Source organism: Camellia sinensis, chromosome 1 (assembly GCF_055761805.1).
Source record: "Camellia sinensis isolate YWXY chromosome 1, ASM5576180v1, whole genome shotgun sequence".
NCBI lineage: Eukaryota > Viridiplantae > Streptophyta > Magnoliopsida > Ericales > Theaceae > Camellia > Camellia sinensis.
This window is the reverse complement of record NC_138961.1, coordinates 163,642,946-163,665,166: the sequence shown is the minus strand read 5'-3', so window position 1 is coordinate 163,665,166 and position 22,221 is coordinate 163,642,946. Positions and strand designations below refer to the sequence as shown.

Sequence of the window (22,221 nt, the reverse complement as noted above, 5' to 3'; positions counted from 1 at the left end):
CTCTCAATTTGTCACGGTTCTAAATCTGAACCAAAGAGTCCAAATCCGGTAAATCGTTTTGAGAAAACAGATTTTGAAAGAAGTGCCAAACATGGACTGCTTTGCCAGATACAGAGTCGCCACCTAAATATTTTATTTTGGGGAAATTTAGGAAACCCTGACTCGTTTGCCTAAGGCCACGTGTCCGTCATCACCAAAGTTGCCTCGGCTCGGGAACTTGGGTACGATTGGGGAAGGTCACTTCGTGAGCACCCCCGCTCGCCCGATCAAAGATCGGCCTCTACTAACCATGATATCCATTTTTGAAAACATTATGTGTTCTTATTCCGGTTATTAGCCTAGATTTACTATGTGATGCGCACAACATACAAGTATAGACTGGATCGCCTGAATTGAAACAAAACTTTTCATGTTTGTTTGTTTGAAAATGGTTTGATGGTGCTACCCGCAAGTAGGCTAAGACGTGGATTTGCTACCCTCAGGTGGGCTTAGAAAATATGATTTTGCCACTATCTAGTGGGCTTAAAACACACAGTGAATGAATTGTTCCAATCCAAATAACCCAACCTTCACCCACAGGCATTCAGGCAGTTATATCACATAAGCAATTAGCCTCATGGTAAGCATGGTATCATGGCAGTCACTCACACGCATGCAAGGATGCTAAAGCATAAAACTTACCGAGTACTCCAAGCCAAAACAGAAACTAATTAGAAATCCATGCATGATCCTAACTATACAGAAATGTCTAATGCAACACATGCAAAAATGCAACTATAGCAGGCTCGGCTATTCTAAACATGGCATATAAAATGCTACAGCTAACATGTATTCAACTTGAAATTGAAAATACAATGCAGTTAGTATGATGCGCCGAGTCCAGTGCATGCAAAACAGATGAATGAATGCAAACATGCTATCATACTGTATGCTAATTGAAATATGCCCTAATCTAACCATCATAAGCTGGTAAATAAAAGGGAGAAAGATGTGGGGTTGGAAGACATACACCACACACACGCACACTTATTACAATATTGCCCTCACGCGGAGGGTCCGAATAAATAATACAGTCCCGAATAAATATTACAGTCCAAATATGTACAAAACCCTAATTAATTAACAAATTAAATTAGGAAAGCAATAAATTGGCATGCAAGCCAGGGACTGCCTCAACTCTGCTCCGGATGATGAATGATGCATGTTCGGGTTGCCTTGTGCGGAAATCCATTGCGATGCCCCAATTAGCCTCTGTTTGCAATTGTTCTTGGGATGCATGCCAAGCTCCGGAAGGCTGCTGACTCTTGATTTGCTGTAACAGAGAGCAAGAAAGGGGCATGGCAAAGTATTTTCACATATGTATGCGTGACTACCTTTCAGGGAGTGTAGTCCTCGATCCTCGTGCCACCAATCACGCATATCGATGCATGATGGCCGAGGAGTCGAATTGCACGACTCAATATGAAATGAATGCGCGTATAAACACAATAAAACCTAAACTCCATCATGGATAATCCGGAGTGTCGGTGATTGGGAATTGAGACACGTTCCGTCACTCGAAGTACGAAACGCCCCTCGTTTCCCGTGCTCGGGCTAACCCCTATCCCAATGTAACAACCCCCATACTACTTACCGGAAAAAAAAAATTACTGAATTACCTACTGATTATTACTAAACTGGACTGCTTATGACAGATAATTGAACTAACTGAAGTACTGAATGGACTGATTGAAAACTGGAACTGAATTGACTGAGCATATCTATTGTATTGCATTTTTATCTGTTCGATTGTTTGATTATCTGTTGGTATTTTTATGTTTAAACTGCAAAATGAAGGCCTTATCAGCGGCCGAATCGAAAATAGATTGATGTTTTGGGATCATTGGAAATTATGTGATTTAATGGTATATTCATCAGAAATGTGATTAGGTATGACTGAATTAGATTAAATATTGTTATATTGCAAACTTTGACTTATTTACCAAACTTGCCACTAAGTGGGCCACTACCTCACACACTTAGAGACTTGTATATGCTTGATCAAAAACCATTTCCTCAGCCCTTTTCCTTATACTAGCCGACCAAGAGAGGAAATAGGAGAGAATTGAGTTCATTTTGTTGAATTGGCTTGAATTGCTTGGAATTGAAGTGTAAATTGTCAAATTGGACTCCTAAACCTTGAATACAAGACTAAGGTAGGACATTCATCTTCTTGTTGTTGTCATAGAATTAATTCTTGCATGATTCATGCTTCAATTGTAGAGTTAAGTCTTGTTTTAGTTCATACATGTAGGATTAGAACATAATTCATGCATGCATGTTTGAATTGATGAGTTTTGAGTTGAATTCATGGTAAAATTGTACATGCATGTTCATAATTAGGCTTGAGTCCATGAATTCATCATGTTCTTGAAGAAATGAGTCAATCTGAACAAGCTTTGAAGGTTGAATTTGGTTTGAATCCATGCATGTTTGCATGTTCTTCATATTCTTGAAAATGGGTTTGAATATGGTTTTAATTGACTCACCTTTGGGGCTTGAATTCATAAATTGAGCTTTGAAACTTGTTATACATTGAATTTAGTTATGTTTTCCAGAATTTGGGCCCAAGAGGTCGAGTTTGGAGTGGTAGAATGCTTGGTTTGAGCTTGGGAGGCAAATCTGGAAATTTCAGATTTGGCTTCCTCGCTCGAGCGAAGGATTCCTCGCTCGAGCGAGCACCTTTGTCCAGGGCTCCGCTCGAGCGAGCATCGAGCGACCATCGCGCGTAAAATCACAGAATCCAGTATTTTTACTGTTTCGACAGACCGCTCGAGCGAAGGATTCCTCGTTCGAGCGAAGCCTTTGATTTTGGAAGCTCACTCGAGCGAGGCTCCTATTTTCAGCAAACTTTGCGAAATGTTTTCTAAGTGTATTTTTGCATCCTCATCCCATCCTAGGCATTCTTAGGCCTAGTTTAAGACATCTTAATGAGGATATAGATGTAGAACATACCAAGGCAAATTAGGGATTAAGTTATGATATTTCCCAATTGTGTAGCTTGGTGTGTGTTCAACCTATGAACTGTGTAGGGTTGGCGACTGGGGAGACACGCTCTAGCATACCGTAGCCCAAACTCTGTGAGTAACAATTGTGTAAAGATATGTTCAACTGAGAATGTTTTCTGACTGTTTGATGAAACTGTTTTCTGAAGTAATTATTGTTAATTGTTTGAATGTATGTCCTATATTTTGAAATGTATTGTGGCATCCTTAGCAACTGTTGTATACTGTTACTGCTACTGTTACAGAGATCTCTGTCGGTTCTCTCGTGGAACCACTACTGTTTACTGATTGATGGCCATCATTACTATTCGGTCTTTAAGACCTACTGTTTACTGCTATGCTAATGGATGTACCACATATGACTGAATAACTGTTCTGACTGAAAGACTGAAGTATTGTTTAATGAACTGCTTTCATTACTGTAAGGACATTTCATTCTTAACCTCTTTACGCATTATGTTATTCACTGGGCTTTAGCTCACTGTATATATATATATATATATATATATATATATATATGTAGGTGCTCAGCCACCAGATCGGAGCTAGGAGCGTGGGTTAGACACCAGTTTTGTCAAGCCAGCCTTTGTGCCTCACTGCGAGGTTCCGAGTTGCCATGCTATGGCTTTGGAGTGTTTTGTTTTTCCCCCGTCTGTCTCCATACTGTTTGGATTACTGTATAGACTGTCAGCTACTAATTGTACTGTTATCAAAGGATTAGGTCCCTGTACTGTGTGACCGTAAATTTTGTATAGACTGTACTGTTTGTATGTATGAATGCATGAAAAATCTTTTTGGCATACAGACTGTCACAGCTCAATGGACATTATTTATTTACTGTATTGGCTTCCGCCGGGCCCTGAACTCTGTTTTACTGTACTACTGTTAAGCAGGCCTTCGATAATCTCGGATTACTGGCTGGTTACGGTGCTAAACCCATAGGGCCGGGTTTGGGTCGTGACACCCAAGCACAATGCAATATGCATGACATGCATGAGTGCAACTAAGATACAACCTAACATGCACAATGTTATGAAATGGCATACACGATGCACGAGGTAACATGGCATACACAATGCGCTATCATACGACCTAGCATACACAATGCTATGAAATGAAATGGCATACACAATGCACAATGGACTTACACCAACACGAGTAGACCACAGCCACACTCACATCAGTAGCCATAAGATGAAAATGAGACACTTGAAATGCGTGCACACATGCACGCAAACCGAAGACCGATCCTAAGGCACAAATGCCACTCTAACAAGACATGGCAAGGCATGGAATATGGCATACTAGCATGCAAATTTCAGTAGCAAAATATGATGCAAAACAGCCCCAGAACATGGAAACATGGCACCCGATACATGGAATGAGACCCGAAACATGAAATTAGGTGCATGGAATGACCTATGGCTATGCAAAGCATGCATTATTTGAACATGAAGTGTGAAGACAGAATCAAGACAGTCCCAAAAAAAGCATATTTACAGTTTTAAGCAAGGCCAAACAATGGACACAAATAGGACTAAGCTAACATGCAAAAATGGCCCGTAAGAGAGGTAATGAAGCAAGTAGCAGCTGCTGGCCCTGAATGGCCAAGAGCCCTTCAAAAAAGTTGAAGAGGGGCTCGAAATGAGGCACTTTACAGTTTACAACAAGCCACGTATCTAAACACAAACAGGCCTAAAACATTGTGCAAGAAATGGGCCAAAAGGGAAACAAAGAAGCAAGTGATGGTTGCTGGCCTCAAACAGAGGAGGGCCCTTCAACAAAGTTGAAGAGGGGCCCAAAACATGGTGTTTTACAGTTAGTGACCAAACCCAAAACAGTTCACATGCAAGCTTAAAATACTATGCAAAATAAGGCCTAAAAAGAGGTTTAAACACAAACAGCAAAGGTCCCTTGATCAAAAATTAATAGGGGGTCAAAATAAGGCTATTTACAGTTCAGACCAGAGCCCAAAAATACAAGCACAAGGGGCTAACAAAACATGCAAAAATAAGGCCAAAAGAGGGATAAAGAGGCAAGTGACAAAATGAAGCCTCAAACAGTGAATATCCCTTCAATAATGTTGAATAAGGGCTCAAAATAAGCCACTTTGAAGTTTATAACCAAGCTCGAAACAATTTACAAATGAGCCTAAAATACTATGCAAGAAAGAGGCATACAAGAGAGGTAAAGAAGCAAGTGTAAAAAGGAAGCCTCAAACAGGGAGAGGCCCTTAAACAAACATGAAAAGAAGCTCAAAATAATGCTATTTTCAGTTAGAGTCGGAGCCCAAATATGCAAGCAAGAGGAGCTAATATATTGAGCAAAAATAGGGCCAAAGAGAGGGATAGAAGGCTTACCCTTGAAGACCAATGCTTCAACAACTCTTGGCTTGAGAAAAGGTGCTCCTTGCCTCTGGAAGACCAGCTCCAAGTGTTGGAAAGGATGGTGGGGAGGTGGTGCTATGTGGTGGTGTAAAAAGGGGCCAAAAAAAAAAAACAAAAGGGTTTTGATGCTTGGAATAGAAGGGAAGAGGGATTGACTGCAAGAGGCTTAGAACCAATTTTTGTAACCCTCAAAACTAAAGGGGAGGGGCTAGTTTTATAGGCAAAGGAGTGGAGAAAAGGGGGGAAATTTCAAATTCAAGTTTCCCCCTCCAACAGGCCAAACCCTCGGACATGGTTGAAGTGCAAAACAAAATACATGGCTGGAATGCACTTGGGACAAGGATCATGGCCGACCAGCTCAAAAGGGCAAAAAAGGCCATTCACCAAATAGGTGGCCGGCTTGCTAGATTTTCTGGTCGGCCTGCTACTTTTTAGAACAAAAAATGGTTCTTCCGGAAAGAAAGGTGGCCGGACGGTGATTGGGAAGTCCAATGGTGGCCATTCATGTCCAAATTGAAGCCCCGGAAGTTAGCTTTCCAATGGCGCAAACCTTGTATTAAAATTCCTTCTGTGGAAAAAGTTATGCCATTTTCCGTGAAGCCGCGCAGATTCGGTCCTACCCGGATCCATGCCGAACTTCTCCCAACCTTGTTTTCTTCTCTCCTCTCCTCTTTTCTTCAACTCCAAACCCCTAAACAAGGTGTTTTGAAATATTTTTCAAAAGAGTTCATCTCTCCTTCATTCATTTCCACTTTGTCCTCGCTCGGTTTACCGAAAAGCGCGACATTTAACAAAATGCGAGTGTCGGGACATTGTAGAAACTTTATTTCAAAAACGTTTTTGAAAGAGAGGGTTTCAAGGTCTAAAATATTTTGATCAAGATTGTTTTGGTCCAAAAAGGGGTATGAAGTTGAGATTTGACTATCTCTCCTTGCCGAAGAAATTGAACCTTTGCCCTGCGCATCTTTCAAAACCATCAGTCGCGTCCAAGTCTTAAAGGCGATCAAAAATAGGGTGTCTACAATGAGTAGGTCCGAGAAAAGAAGAGCTCAACCTGAGTGGGCAGATCCAAGATTCTAGCAGACAAGATCTCGGCACTTAAGTCCGAAAAAAGAAGAGCTCAGTGAGCAAATCTCAGATCCCAGAAGATAAAAAAGAAAACACACAAGGTTGGACTGCAGTTAGCCAGGTTAAAGACCTTTTATAAGGTTCGCAAAGGAGTATGTGGAAGCCATGTAGGGGGCAGAGAGAAGAATAATATGTTTATCACTTGTTGAAATTTGTAACAATTTACAAGTTGGTTAAACCGATATGATGTTTACCACTTGTTGAAATTTGTAGCAATTTACAAGTTAGTTAAACCGATATGATGTTTACCACTTGTTGAAATTTGTAGCAATTTACAGGTTGGTTAAACCGATATGATGTTTACCACTTGTTGAAATTTGTAGCAATTTACAGGTTGGTTAAACAGATATGATGTTTACCACTTGTTGAAATATGTAGTAATTTACAAGTTGGTTAAACCGAGATGATGTTTAACACTTGTTGAAATTCTGTGTGAATTTACAAGTTGAAGTTAAACCGAGATCATATTTAACACTTGTTGAAATTTTTTGTGAATTTACAAGTTAAAGTTAAACCGAGATGATGTTTAACACTTGTTGAAATTCTGTGTGAATTTACAAGTTGAAGTTAAACCGATGTGATATTTAACACTTGTTGAAATTCTGTGTGAATTTACAAGTTAAAGTTAAACCGAGATGATGTTTAACACTTGTTGAAATTCTGTGTGAATTTACAAGTTGAAGTTAAACCGATGTGATATTTAACACTTGTTGAAATTCTGTGTGAATTTACAAGTTAAAGTTAAACCGAGATGATGTTTAACACTTGTTGAAATTCTGTGTGAATTTACAAGTTGAAGTTAAACCGATGTGATATTTAAACACTTGTTAAAATTCTGTGTGAATTTATAAGTTGAAGTTAAACAGATGTGATATTTAACACTTGTTGAAATTTTGTGTGAATTTACAAGTTGAAGTTAAACCGAGAAGATGTTTAACACTTGTTGAAATTTTGTGTGAATTTACAAGTTGAAGTTAAACCGATGCCATATTTAACACTTGTTGAAATTCTGTGTGAATTTACAAGTTGAAGTTAAACCGATGTCGTATCGGAAGAAGATTGGTTTAAACACTTGTTGAAATTCTGTGTGAATTTACAAGTTATAGTTAAACCGAGGTTATGATAAAGGAAGATGATTTAACACTTGTTGAAATTTTGAGAAAAATTTACAAGCTGAAGTTAAATCGAGGTTATGATAAAGGATGATGGTTAAACACTTGTTGAAATTTTTGAGAAAAATTTACAAGTTAAAGTCAAGTTCAAGCAATATCTGCGTACTTGCCGAGACTACCAGGTTGTCAAAACTTGAAATATGGAAAACTGAAGTCTTGATAGAAGACATTGAGAAAGTGACAAGTCCTAAGCAACACTTGTGAAAATAGATGTTACAATATTTTCAAATGTTAGGACAAGGCCGAGATGAGCAAGATTAGAAGTTGTGACAGAGGTATTTTACTCAAAGAGATTGCACAGTCAAGGTGTACTTTGAAGACATGCAAATTATTCTAAGTATAGAATCATACAAGAGTAGAAAAAAGAAGACATACATTCAAAGAAGAAATCAGAGAAATGCATTTAAAGAAGAAAGAAGGCACTTCGGCCTGGATATTGAAAAATAAATTATTCAGACTACAAAAATGGCACGTCATTAAAAGCATACAATGACGGACAAAGTATAAGGTACAAGGTACAAGGAGCAAAAGAAGGAAACAAAACTACTCGGCATCAACGGCAGGATATAGAAGATAGTTGGGAAAGACTTCTCAACAGCCTTCTCGGCCTCGAGCTCAGCATCGATCTCCCGAAGAGTTTGATCAAAGCTCTTCTCGGCGATTGGCACCCCGGAGTTTGAAGGCAAGGATTGAAAGCAAGAATCTGGAAAAAGACACAGAAAACAGAAACAAGAATGTAATTCGTAATCAAGAATGGTGATGAAGCTATCAGGAAATCAAGACAAAAAGATTGCACAAGTGTGTCAAGCCAAGAACAGTGGCAGAAATCAACAGATATGTGAACAGTGTGTATTCAAGAAGATGATTTGGAAACAACGGGTAAAACAGCAATGGTGATTAACAATGAAGCAGAGCTTCATGGAAAGCAGCAAGAAATAAAATCAGGAGGAACAGTGGCTTACCAGAAAGAGGGAAGCCAGAATGAGAATTGCTGAAGTCTGACGACAATGACAGAATAACATAAGCTTCACCGGAGGAGAGGAACGAAGACAGTTGCAGAAGCTTAAAAGCTTGGAACAATGACGGATTTAAGCAAAAGAGTTAAAAAGAGAAAAAGCCAGAGGGTTGAATGAAAAAAGAGAAAAATAGTCAAGAAGACGACAAAGTTCAAGAATAAAGCCAAGTGCACAGGCACTAAGTAAATATGTGAAGAACAAGAAAGTAATGACCCAGACACGATGCTAGCAACAGAAAGCGGATATGACAAGAATAGTGCCAAGCATTCAAACAATTCAAAACTTGAAGATAGGCGAAAATAGAAGGCAACAGATGGCAAATAAACAGATTCAGAAGAGTTATGAAAGATTGAGCTTAATAGCAAGTAAAGAGTTTATGAACCTACCAAGTGAAATGAACGCCGATATGAAAATCGCCGGAGTCAAATAGATGACTGGAAATCGGGAACTCACTAGAGAGTGTGAGTGGAGCAGTTGCAAAGCTCTTGGAGTTTACGAATTAATGGAACCAGAACCTCGGCTAGGAGGTGCGATTTCAAGCAGTTTGGAAAGCATGAAACTTGATTTTTGACACCAATGGACAATAAAGTCTAGGGAACTTTGAGGTCGGCGAGTTTGATCTCGGACAGAGGGGCACAGATGAACGAACAGTGTAGGTTCCATCACCTCAGAATGCTGAGGTAATAGAACCTAGGGGGCAGTTGTAGGGACATATTTTCTGAGTACCAACACGTGGCAAGGTGACGCCGACGTGTCAGCCGAGGTGCCACGTGTCCTGGTCGTGACACCGAGGTGATCTCGGCAAGGCCAAGGTTATCTCTGAAGATATCGGAATCCGAGATAAGTGGATAAGGGACAAGAGTCCTAGAATGAAAAGGGAACTCAACCTGGATGAGGGACAAGAGTCCTAGAATGAGAGAAGACTTCAGTTTGTATTAAGATAAGACTCTTAGAGAGTTTATCCTAATCTTACTAGGAGTCCAAGATTAGCAGTAATCCTAAGTCCATAGAAGTCAGGCTTCTATTGAGACTAGGTTTATGTTGGCTATAAAAGAGAGGCACCTCCATGGGTCTAAGGTATGCTTTTGATACTCAAGCTGTGAGTTTAGTACTTGATTTATCTTTGAGAGATATACTGACTTGATCGTCGGAGTGCCCCCGGGTGGACAAACCATCGCGGGATTCTTATATTTCTGTTGTAGGTCAGTCAGGTGCCATCTATTCTGTCAGTGCTCTCCAGCTGGTTACTAAGCGGGCAGTGTGATCGGAAAATTTCCCATACAGATAGTATCATATTCATGTTTATGTTAAAAAATAACTAATCTAATCCATTAAATATATATACAACTCGAATCGTATTATTGTATTTTGTCAAAAATTTTAACCATGAAGTGAACTAAAGAATGCTTTTTTTTTTTTTTTCTTGAGTATTTTTTTCCATTCAAATTTCCTTTTCAAAAGAGTTCATGTCAATATCAAACATTAAACCACCTTAGTTAATAACCACGTCAGCAAGTAAACAAATGCGGTAAAATTTGCCGTAATAATGTACACTCATCTCTTTAAGCTTTCATAATGATCAGTTTCACCTTGTGAGCAAGATTATAATATTTAGGGATAATTTCATTTAAGTGGATTTGTAGGAAAATATTTTTAAATGAATCATAAACTTTATATATATTAAAAAGTAAAAATATAAACTTTTTCATTATTTGGTAAATAATTTTTGAAAAAAATCTCTGAGATGTAATTTTTCCTAATATTTATGCTATTTACTAATTAATGGGTAATCTACATTTGTTCCAAGTTGATTATTTTGACAATGGGTTTATTTCATGTATTCTTGTAATGTATTCACACACACAAAGTAATAAAATAAAATAAAATAAGATGGTAGATTAGGAAACAATTCTTCCACCTTCATAGAATTCAATCACCAAATTAGATACAATATATAAGATGGGACTCACATTTTAGTGATACTCACCTAATGTGAGAAAGTTGTGTGAGGTTTGGTAATCAAATTTTATGCACTTAGAATTTTTCATTAAGAAATAAACTAGTTGGTGTAAGAATTCATGACAACTAACTATAATAGAATAGGTGAAACACGAACCATAGAAATGAACAAATAAACAAAAAAAAAGATAAATCACATGTACACACGAATTATACAAGTTTTACATGGTTTATCCCAAACTAGGCCTATGTTTGTGGTTGTTACTATTTTTACTATAATTTGAAAAAGTACAAGAGGTAGTTGTTTCCCACAACTATAAATACATAAAAACTAGGAAAACATGTTACAAATACGAAAATACCATAAATTCCTTTACTCTAAAATTCAGGTCAAAAGACATATCATCTGCACTCGTTATTTCTGGCAAGGGAGTGTTACTCCTTGCAAACCCCACTAACGTAGCGCAAAGTTGGACTCACAATTGAGTAGTTAATATCTATTACTTATCATGATTTTGTTGGGAGAAAACAAAATAAAAAATCAATTCGAAATATCCGAATCCGATACAAAAATAGTGGAAATAGTTTATTCTCCCTCTTTGTGTGAACCTATTAGGAAACAATTTAATAGAGCACAATATATTCTGAAAATAATCTGAAAATGATGATCCAACAATCACACAACAAGGCGACAACAAATTTTTAACGTGGAAAACCTTCTCGATGTGGAAAGGAAAAGCCACGGGACCATAGTCCACCAAATATCTCCACTATCAACAAATAATGGGTATACAAAAGTTCTCTCTAGATAGAACTAGAGACAAACAATCAAAGAACAACTTACAAATAAGCTTCTTTGGCAACCAAAGATCAAAATACAAAGTTTAGGAAAAATCTCACCAAAAACGGGTACTGTTCACGGGCCAAAAACCGGCAGTAGAATACTCCAAATCTGATCTCCACCATCCAGAATTTAGAGTTTTGAGTTGTGAACTCGCCTACCAAATTTCAGCTCAATCGGACCGCAGATACTTGTTGATTGGATAGCTTGATAACTGCTGGACAGAATTTCTCCAAAACCTTGGCCTCTCCTCTCCTCTCTGTTTTGTGGCTGCTGCGTCTGCTCTTCTCTAAGTTACAGAGAAGGGTTTGTAATACTACACTCATGGGCCAAATCAATCCAAAAACATAACCTCTCCATGTGGGCTTTGGAACTCACATGGGTTTTATTATGTATTTGGGCCATCCTCCACATAGGAGGGAAACCTAACCCAACAAACACTACAAGAAAAGTGGGTTTATGAGACGGAACTATTTGCGACAGCACACTTGCTGTCTCAAAAAGTCACTTTTTGCGACGGCAGAAAATACGTCGCAAATACTCTCATTTTTTGAGACGGCAAATTGTGCCGTTGCAAATGCTCTGCTTTTTTGAGACGGCAAATGGTGCCATCGCAAATACTCTGCTTTTTTGAGACGGCATTTTCTGCCGTCGCAAAAAGTGACTTTCGTGTTTTTTTTTTTTTTTTTAGTGAATATTTTTTAAATTTTAAATATTTTTTTTAGATGCACCTTACTTAGATGTATCTAAAAAAAAATTATGAAAAAATATTTTTAAAAATTAATAAATACATAAAAATACAAAAAAAAAATGTATTGAATTATTTTATTTTTGGTATTTAGTGAATTTTTAAAAGATTTTTTTTACAATTGTTTTTTAATTTTTAGGTGTATTTATGTTAGGTGTGTCTAAAAATTAAAAAAAAAACTTAAAATATTAAAAAAATTCAGTAAAAACAATATAACACGAAAAACAAGAAAGTATAATTTTCTCAAAAGAGTTTTTGAAAAACTCTAATCTAGCATAGTGATTGTGGTTTTGAGACAGCTTCATATATATACAGTCACAAAATGGTTTGAATAAATTCAACGGTATTTTTTTGTCGCAAAAAAAATTAAAAAAAACAATGTCGTCTTACTCTTTTGATATAACATTTCTCTTTTCATTCATTTTTTCATCTTCCTGTCTCTCTGTCTCTATCTCTTTCTCTCTCTTCTCTTTATTTCTTTCACTCATCACTCTTCTTTCTCTGTCTGTCTGTTTCTCTCTCTCATTTTCTCTCTGTGTCTCTCGCCTATCTCTCTTCTCTTTATCTCTCTCATTTGTTTTATCTCTCTGTCTCTCTCGCTCATCTCTCTTCTCTCTATCTCTCTCATTTCTTTTCTCTCTCTCTCTCTCTTATTTTTCTATCTCTCTCGCCCATTTCTCTTCTCTCTCTGTCTCTCTCTTTTTCCGTGTCTCTCTCTCGCTCATCTATTTTCGCTCTATTTCTCTCTTTTTTTGTTTATCTTTCGCTCATCTCTTGTTTCTCTCTCTTTTTCTATCTCTCTCTCTATTTCTTTTTCTATCTCTCTCTCTCTCCCTGTCTCTCTCTCACTCATCATTCTTTTCTCTCTCTCTCTCTACCTACTTGTCTATTTATCTATTTCTCCCTCACTATGTTCGCCTTGCTCACTTTCTTACTCCCATCTTCTCTATTTATCGAGCTCCTTCTCGATTTATCGATCTACTATAAACGACGTCGTCTTACTCTTTTGAACATTTCTCTTTTCATCCATTTTTTCATCTTCTTATCTCTCTGTTTCTGTCTCTCTTCTCTTGCTCTCTCTTACTCATCACTCTTCTCTGTCTATTTGTCTCTCCCTTTCTCTATGTGTCTCTGTCCCTTTTCTCTCTCTCTCTCTCTCACTCATCACTCTTCTATGTCTGTCCATCTCTCTCTTTCTCTCTGTGTCTCTTTCTCTCTCTCACTCATTACTCTTCTCTGTCTGTCTGTCTGTCTGTCTCTCTCTTTTTCTCTGTGTCTGTCGTCCATCTCTCTTCTCTCTATCTCTTTCATCTATTTTCTCTCTTTGTCTCTCTTCTCTCTCTCTTCTTTTTTTTCTCTCTCTCTTTGTCTACATCTTTTCACCCATTTTTTCATCTTCTTCTCTCTCTTTTATTTCTCTCTCTCATTCATCACTCTTCTCTGTCTGTCTATTTGTCTCTCTCTCTGTGTCTCTCATTCATCTATCTTTTCTCTCATCTCTTTTCTCTCTTTGTCTCTTTCGCTCATCTCTCTTCTCTCTATCTCTCTCACACATCTCTCTTCTCTCTATCTCTCTCACCTCTCACTCTTGCTCATCTCTTTGTCTCTCTCGTTCATCTCTTTTCTCTCTATGTCTCTTTCGCTCATCTCTCTTATCTCTATCTCTCTCCTGTCTCTCTCGTTTATCTCTTTTCTCTTTTTGTCTCTCTTTCTGTCTTTCACTCTCTATCTCTTTTTTTTTCTTTCTCTCTCCCCCACTGTGTTCGCGTTGCTTACTCTCTCACTTCCGTCTTTTCTATTTACTGAGCTCCCTCTCGATTTATCGATCCACTACAAGAAAATGCACTTTTAGCGACCACTTTGTCTTTCTCTCTCGTTCACCACTCTGTCTCTGCTTTTCTCTCTCTCTCTCTCTCTCCTCTATCTGTCTCTCACTCATCCCTCTCTCTCACCACCCATCTCCACTACCACTATTGTCATTACTACTACTACCATTACCTCTCTTTCACCCCTACCACTCCATCTACTCTACCACTACCACTACCACTACCATAACTTCACCACTAATCTCCTTCGCCATCACCACCACCACCACCACTACTACCACCATCATCTTTTATCCACCACCTTCACCACTACTGCCGCTTCCTCTCCTCTACCACAAAATATTACCTCTCTTCTCTCTCTCACTCATCACTTTACTCTGTCTGTCAGTCTTTCTCTCTGTCTCTTTATCTTTCTCTTTCTCTCTTTGTCTCTCGCTCATCTCTCTTCTCTCTATCTCTCTTCTCTCTCGCTCATTTATCTTCTCTCTCTCTCTCTCTCTATATCTCGTTCATCTCTCTTCACTTTTAGCGACCACTTTGTCTCTCTCTCGCTCATCACTTTGTCTTTGTCTGTCTGTCTGTCTCTCTCTCTTTCTCTCTATCTCTCTCTCTATCTCTCTTCTCTATCTGTCTCTCATTCATCTCTCTCTTACCACCCATCTTCTCTACCACATTCACCACTACTACCACTGTTGTCACTCAACCTCTACAACTATCATTACTACCATCATCGCTACCACTCCACTACCACCACTACTACTACCATTACCTCTTATCCACTATCGCTATTTATCTCCTCTATAACTACCACAACTTCACCACTTATCTTCTTCACCATCACTACCACCACCACTATCACCTCTTATCCACCACTTTCACCACTACTGCCATTTCCCATCCTTTACCACAAAAAATTAGTTCTTGATTTTTAGTAACAAAAAAAAAAAAAAAAAAATGGGTCGCAAAATTTTTTTTTCATTGACCACAAAAAATTAACTTTATTTTAATAGAAAATATTATCCCTACTTCTACCAAATAAAAAAAAATTCATTAACTATAATTAATAAAAAATAATTTTTTTTGGCAACTGCATCCTCCGTTGCAAAAAAAAAAAAAAAAGTCATTTTATTATTTAAATATTCATTTGTAATGAAAATAAAAAAAAAAATTCATTTGTAATCTCTTTCCCCCCCCTTTTTCTATTCCTGCTCGGGTTTCCCCCCACCCCAAACCCAAAATCCCCAATCTCTTGAACCAAAATCCCTAATCTCAAAATCCCTAATCTCTTCTTACGTCTCTCTCTCTCTCTCTCCGTCTCAATTTGTTCCAGATGCTGATTCGGATGATTCACGGTCGATGAGGAAGAGGAAGAGCAGGAGTTCTAGGCGTAGAAGTAGGAAATCAGAATCAAATATCAACATACATACATACAGACGTGTTTGAATCGTCAATCAAATATCAACCAATCGATATCGATGGCTTCGTCTTCGGATTCGATGGACAACACTTTCAGAGCTCGAGTCCAGAAGATCTGCGGGTCTCTCATCATCATCATCATCATCATCATCATCATCATCGCTAAGCCCTCTGTGGTCTCTCACCGACGACGAGGTTGAGAAGAGAGAGTGGCGATGACCCTCATCCGCCAAAGACGACGACCAGACCCCCATTTCTTTATCTTTCGATTGCCTTTTCGCCAGAAATACTCGACAACGACACGACCTCCAAGATATCAATGACGATGATGATCAATTGGGAGGCGGTAGACAATCCTCTGAATATGTCGAGGGTGATGGTAGAGACGAATGGGAGATTAGATCGTCCATTGGCTTGGACTCAACGCTTGATAACGAGGTTCAAGTTCGAATTTTGTTTCTCATTTTTGTTAATTTATGTTGGTGAAACTGTTTGTTCTTGTTTTGATTTTACTTAATTGGATGTGAAGGCTTTGCTTGATTATGGTTATATGATAGTATTATGATGTGATCAAAGGACACAAACGTGACCTGGTTCTACTTTTGGATCTTGTATTGTATTTGTGATGTGATGGGAAGAAAAAATACACATAGATTACATTTTTAATTTTATGCTTGAATTAACCAAAAAAGTAGATTTCTTTTGACTAATATCTCCTATTAATTTTCTTCTCATTTTCCAAAAAAGAATATATATATTTAGCTTCTATTATTTCAATTTCTTTGCCTTTCAGTTTATTGTTTCTCCACAAGTTCAAGATTCAAACACAGTAATAATTTTTTAATTTTATAAGTTTGTTTGATAAATAAATAAAGGTGTTGATTGTGTTTTGGATTTGCTTGAGATGGCACAATACATTTGCTCATGAATGGATGATATAATTTTTTAATGCACAAACGCAACGAGTACTCATTGGTTTTAGAATATTTCTTGCTGATAATACCATTAAACTTGGTTTTAGACATTGCTATATTTCTTATTGGTACCTTATTTGGTTTTATCTTGGAAAAAATTGGGATGATTTTTTTTTTTTTATATTCATCTACTCTCGTTGGTGGAATTCTAGTGTCTGTATATGCTTGTAGGGTTGCTTGTAATTTGTTTCTTTATATATATTTGGATGAGTGTGGGAATTTGGAGGTTTCAACTAGCTTCAAACTTTCCTTGGGAAATCAATGGGCTGGCTGGTTACATCCAAGGCTGATACGTTTCTTGTGATCAAACTGCCTTCAGGAAGAAGAAGATGAATATGATAAAGTGGCTGAGGGTAGAGAGATCCACAACGGCTGCTGGTGCAACGCCACATCGGACAGGATGCTGGCCCTTCTCATGATCCTTTTGCTGGAAGGGAAGGTTTTTTGATTCACAAGCACTCTGTTTTCTTGACTTTCTTGTTTTTTTTTTTTACTGTTTGTTTAGTGTTAGATCGGATGGCTGAAGGGGGAGTTCAATCTCTTTGCCTTTCAATTTATTGTGCTCCTATTGAAGGAAATAACGGTTTAAATACTTTCACTCATATTTATGGATAATGCTAGGCGGAATGCATAGGTGGTGAAGAAGCTTTAATTTGCAATATTATAACCAACTTATTCACACACAAAAATTTATCCTACAATAATTCGGTTAGGTTGTCATTGCGTCTTGTACTCAACTTGGCATTGACTTAAAAATGTCTTGGGGCTGATATTGAGTTTTATTGTAATATTTTCATTTGAACTCATTAGTACTGGACGAAACGAAAGTAATATATTAATTAGTAGTAAATATCATTTTCCCTTGTCACATGCACCACTATGCCAAAATATGTTGTGTACATTATTGTTGTTGTTTTTCTAACCTGTTCTTTTTTTCTTTTTAAGTACATTTTAAATTGTAGGAATAGGGTAATATTATGTTTTCTGACAAAGTCTAAATATATAATTTAGTTTATTCTCTGTAAAAGCTTAAGAGATTTCGAAAATGTATTTGGCAAGAACAAATAATTGACTAATTAATCTCTTTTCATTTATGTTGCTTGGTTGTAGGTTATGTCATTCCCAAAGGATGTTTTGTGGTTCCATTTCTTTCAGCAGTCCATTTAGATGAAAATTTGTATGAAGGAGCAATCACTTTCAATCCATGGAGATGGATGGACCCTTTGAATCAGGTCAGTCAAATAGAGATGCGCACTTAGATTCGCTAATTATACTATGTATATATCTATATGTTACATAATAGCAAGTTTAGGAATACAGAACCGGACACAAAAACACATGAATGGATAGGATTTACAGCATTTGTTGATGGGACCTACTTTTGAAAATTTGTGTCCATTGATGTATTTTGTGTCTTGTTTTGTTCTGTATTTGATTTATGTTTCTAGACTTATTGTTTGCATATTACCACTTTGCTTTCATCTACTCTTGAAAATAAATAATAAAACCTGTTTTTTTGTTTTTGTTTTTGTTTTGTTTCCTATATAAAGGGAAAGAGAAATTGGAGAAGTAGTCCATTTTATGCTCCATTTGGAGGAGGAGCTAGATTTTGTCCAGGGGCAGAGTTGGCTCGCCTTCAAATTGCTCTCTTTCTTCATTACTTCGTTACTACATACAGGTTATTTTCATCCCTCAAATACTTATAAAAAACATTATACAGACAAACAGACTTTTGCATACTACCAAAATAAAAAATAAAAAACTTAAGAAAAATTATGTTGCATTAATTAATGGTTGTAAAAGATGTCCTCAAATTATGGGTTTGTTTTTTGAGGGTTTTTATATATATATATATATATATATCACCAAATACGTTTCACCATTTTCTTCAACTTCTTAGACAGATCCACACAATAAACTCCACCATATTTGCATGTAGGACACATCACATTCAAAAATTAATGGTGGGTCTCATTATTTATTTATAAATATGATGGATTATATACATATTTTTTTTGTGTGGATGATGTGAAGAAATTATGCTGTAAATGAAGTTCTTATTTCGCTGCAAATTATTTTGGTAGGTGGACCCAACTCAAGGAGGATCAGATGCCTTTCTTTCCTTCAGCTCGATTAGTGAATGGCTTTCAAATCCAAATAACCAGACGGATGACGAGTTGAAAAAAATAAAATAAAAATAAAATTTTTATTTTCCCATTATATACATACATACTGTTAATGCCCTTATCCTTCCATAATTTGTAAATCATTGTAAAATTTTTATTACGAAGAAATTGTTATTTTTATACATGAATTTTTATATTATTATGCAATTATTATGGAGAAATTTTAATATTTTTAATAATTTTATCGGAGATTTTTTTTCTTTTTTGTGACGGCACTACACCGTCGCAAAAAACAGAAAATTTTATTATTTTTATTGATTTTGTTACAGGTTTTACTTTTTGCGACGGCACTAAACTGTCGCAAAAAATAGAAATTTTATTATTTAAAATAGAAATTTTATTATTTTTTTAATACTTTTTGTGATGGCAGTACACTGTCGCAAAAAAATAGAAATTTTCATATTTTTAATACTTTTTGCGACGGCACCACACTGTCGTAAAAACAATGTTCTTGCCGTTGCCAAAAAAAAGACTATTAGCGACGGTATTTTTTGCCGTCTCAAATAACATTTTTAGCGACGGTGAAATAGTGCCGTCACAAAAAGTCAAGAAATTTCAAACATTATTAGCGACTGCAAAGTGCCGTCGCAAAACATTAGCGACGACAGTGCCGTTGCAAAAACTCCTTTGCAACCCCCCAGTTGCGACCCCCCTCTTATCGTCACAAAAAGTCATTTGCCGTCGCAAAAAGTTTTTTACGACGGCATTAGGAGTATTAGAGACGGTATTTTACCGTCGCAAAAAGCTGAAATTTTAGTAGTGAAATCTCCCCATTTCCGACTAGGTGGAGGGATTCTCCATCCCGGCAATCGAGCAACACGTCTCAAGCTTCTCCCTTACCAGAGCTTTTGTCAACATATCAGCACCATTATCATCAGTATGAATTTTTTCAAGTTCCAACAACTTATGATTAAGAATTTCTCTTATTCAATGGTACCTCACGTCAATGTGCTTCGATCTCGAATGGAATGTAGAGTTCTTAGCCAAGTGAATAGCACTTTGGTTATCACAAAACAACACATATTGTTGTTGTTTGAAACCAAGCTCCGTCAAGAACTTTTTCATCCATAGCAACTCTTTACAAGCTTCTGTTGCCGCAATAAACTCTGCCTCTGTTGTAGAGAGTGCAACACATTTTTGCAACCTCGACTGCTAAGAAACAGCTCCACCTAAGAAAGTGATCAAATAACCCGAAGTAGACTTACGGGCATCCACATCTCCTGCCATATCCGCATCAGTGTAGCCAACTAAAATTGGTTTTTTCATTTCCAAAACTGAGCGTCAACCTGGAAGTGCCTCTAAGATATCTCATTATCCACTTTACTGCATTCCAATGCTCTCTCCCTGGATTTGAAAGAAATCGGCTAACTACACCAACTGAATGAGCTATATCTGGCCTTGTGCAGACCATTGCATACATTAAGCTTCCTACAGTTGAGGCATATGGAACTCTTTGCATATCTTCCTTCTCTTTATTTGTAAAAGGGCTTTCATAAGTGCTTAACTTAAAATGAGTAGCAAGAGGTGAGCTAACCCCTTTAGCATTGTTCATATTGCGTCTTTCAAGCACTTTTTTAATGTATTGCTCTTGTGACATGTACAACTTCTTCTCTTTTCTGTCTCGATAGATTCAAATACCAAGAATTTGCTTTGTTGGCCCCAAGTCTTTCATGGCAAAGAACTTGCTTAGTTGTTTCTTCAATTTGTCAATTCTTGAAGGATTCCTGCTAACAATCAACATGTCATCAACATAGAGCAGTAAAATAATAAAATCATCATCTGCACAAATACACAATGGTCAGAAGTAGTTTTCATGTAGCCTTGCTCTCCCATAACTGACTCAAACTTCTTATACCACTGCCTGGGTGCCTGTTTCAGACCATAAAGACTTTTCTTTAGCTGACACGCATAATCCTCTTTTCCTTTCACTCTGAAACCCTCTGTTTGTTCCCTGTAAATCTCTTCCTCCAAGTCACCATGAAGGAAGGCAGTTTTCACATCCATTTGCTCAATCTCTAAGTCTAGACTAGTGGCTAAGCCAAGAACCACACGAATAGAAGACATTTTCACAACTAGTGAGAAGATCTCATCAAAATCAATGCCTTTTCTTTAACTGAACCCTTTAACAACTAGTCTAGCTTTGTATCGTGGATGTGAAGTGAGTTCATCATGTTTCACCCTGTACAGCCACTTGTTCTTTAAAGCTCTCTTGCCCTTAGGCAACTTCACAAACTCAAAAATGTGATTATCATGCAATGATTGCATCTCATCTTGCATCGCATTAGCCCACTCCAGCTTATGGTCATCTTCCATGGCTTCTACATAACACTCGGGCTCTCCCCCATCAGTCATTAACACATAGTCATCTGCAGAATACCAAGTGGAAGGATGTCGGTCTCTAGTTGACCTCCTGGTTGGAACATTTGGTGGTATCTCTGGTGTTGCCAACTGCTCAAGAGTCTCATCACCTGTCTCATCCTGTAAGGGATCATCTGCATCACCTAAACCTTGTTGGTCATCCTGAACATCATGTTCAACCTGTGTAGGAAAATCTGTTAGGGGAACTAGATCCAAGTTAACTAGACCATCACTATGCCAAGACATTGTGTTTTCTGCTTTTTCAATATCTTGTATAGTTTGATCTTCAATAAACACAACATCTCGGCTTCTCACTTGTTTCTTGTCAACTGGATCATATAACTTGTAGTCAAACTCATCTAGGCCATAGTCTAGAAAAATGCATTGTCGGGTCTTCATATCGAGCTTAGACCTCTCATCTTTGGGAATATGAACAAATGCTTTACATCCAAAGACACGCAGGTGATCATAGGAAACATCCTTGCCAGTCCAAATTCTGTCTAGTACATCGAACTGAAGAGGAACACATGGTGTGAGATTAAGAACATGTACAACTGTGCTCAAAGCCTCACCCTAAAAGGATCTTGGCAACTGTGCCTGTGAAAGTAAGCATCTAACTCTTTCAACCAGTGTCTTGTTCATTGTTTCAGCTAAACTATTCAACTGAAGAGTCTTCAGGGGTGTCTTTTGATGTCGAATACCCTGTTGTCTGCAATAATCATCAAAAGGACCGCAGTACTCTCCGCCATTATCTGTTTTAATGCACCTGAGCTTCTTCCCAATCTGTCTTTCAACTAAGGCTTGGAACTGTTTAAAAGTCTCCAACACTTGATCTTTGCTTTTTAAGGTGTAGACCCACAACTTCCTTGAATAATCATCTATGAAGGTAACAAAGTAACGGGAGCCACCAAGTGTTCTTGTTTTTATAGAACCACAAACATCTGAATATACCAAATCAAGTACATTTGGCTTTCTTGAAGGAGGGGAACTCTTGAAGGAAACCCTATTATGCTTTCTTGCCAAACAGTGAGTACACCTTTTCAAAAGTGCATTCTTCATTCCAGACAGAGGATTCTTTTTAGCCAATGTTGCCAGGCCTTTCTCACTCATGTGAGCAAGCCTTTTGTGCCACAATTCCACTGTAGACTCATCATCCACTGCATTAA

At 37.5% G+C, this 22,221-nt stretch overlaps 1 protein-coding gene across 1 annotated transcript; it reads left to right on the top strand.

Annotated features, from left to right (window-relative positions):
• Positions 1 to 15,856: 15,856 nt before the first annotated feature.
• Positions 15,857 to 18,692, top strand: LOC145820561 (cytochrome P450 720B2-like). Its single transcript, XM_082916629.1, has 4 exons — positions 15,857 to 15,992; positions 17,622 to 17,743; positions 18,062 to 18,189; positions 18,596 to 18,692. Exons 1-4 carry the CDS (start codon positions 15,857 to 15,859, stop codon positions 18,690 to 18,692), a joined length of 483 nt encoding a protein of 160 aa, XP_082772755.1.
• The last annotated feature ends 3,529 nt before the right edge of the window (positions 18,693 to 22,221 follow it).

Bases quoted from the DNA above. Each gene is read 5' to 3' on its own strand.
- LOC145820561 (XM_082916629.1), top strand. From the start codon at position 15,857: ATGACGATGATGATCAATTGGGAGGCGGTAGACAATCCTCTGAATATG. The intron at 15,993-17,621 runs GTTTCTCATTTT...GCTTGGTTGTAG, and splicing joins GAGGTTCAAGTTCGAATTTT to GTTATGTCATTCCCAAAGGA. The intron at 17,744-18,061 runs GTCAGTCAAATA...TCCTATATAAAG, and splicing joins GGATGGACCCTTTGAATCAG to GGAAAGAGAAATTGGAGAAG.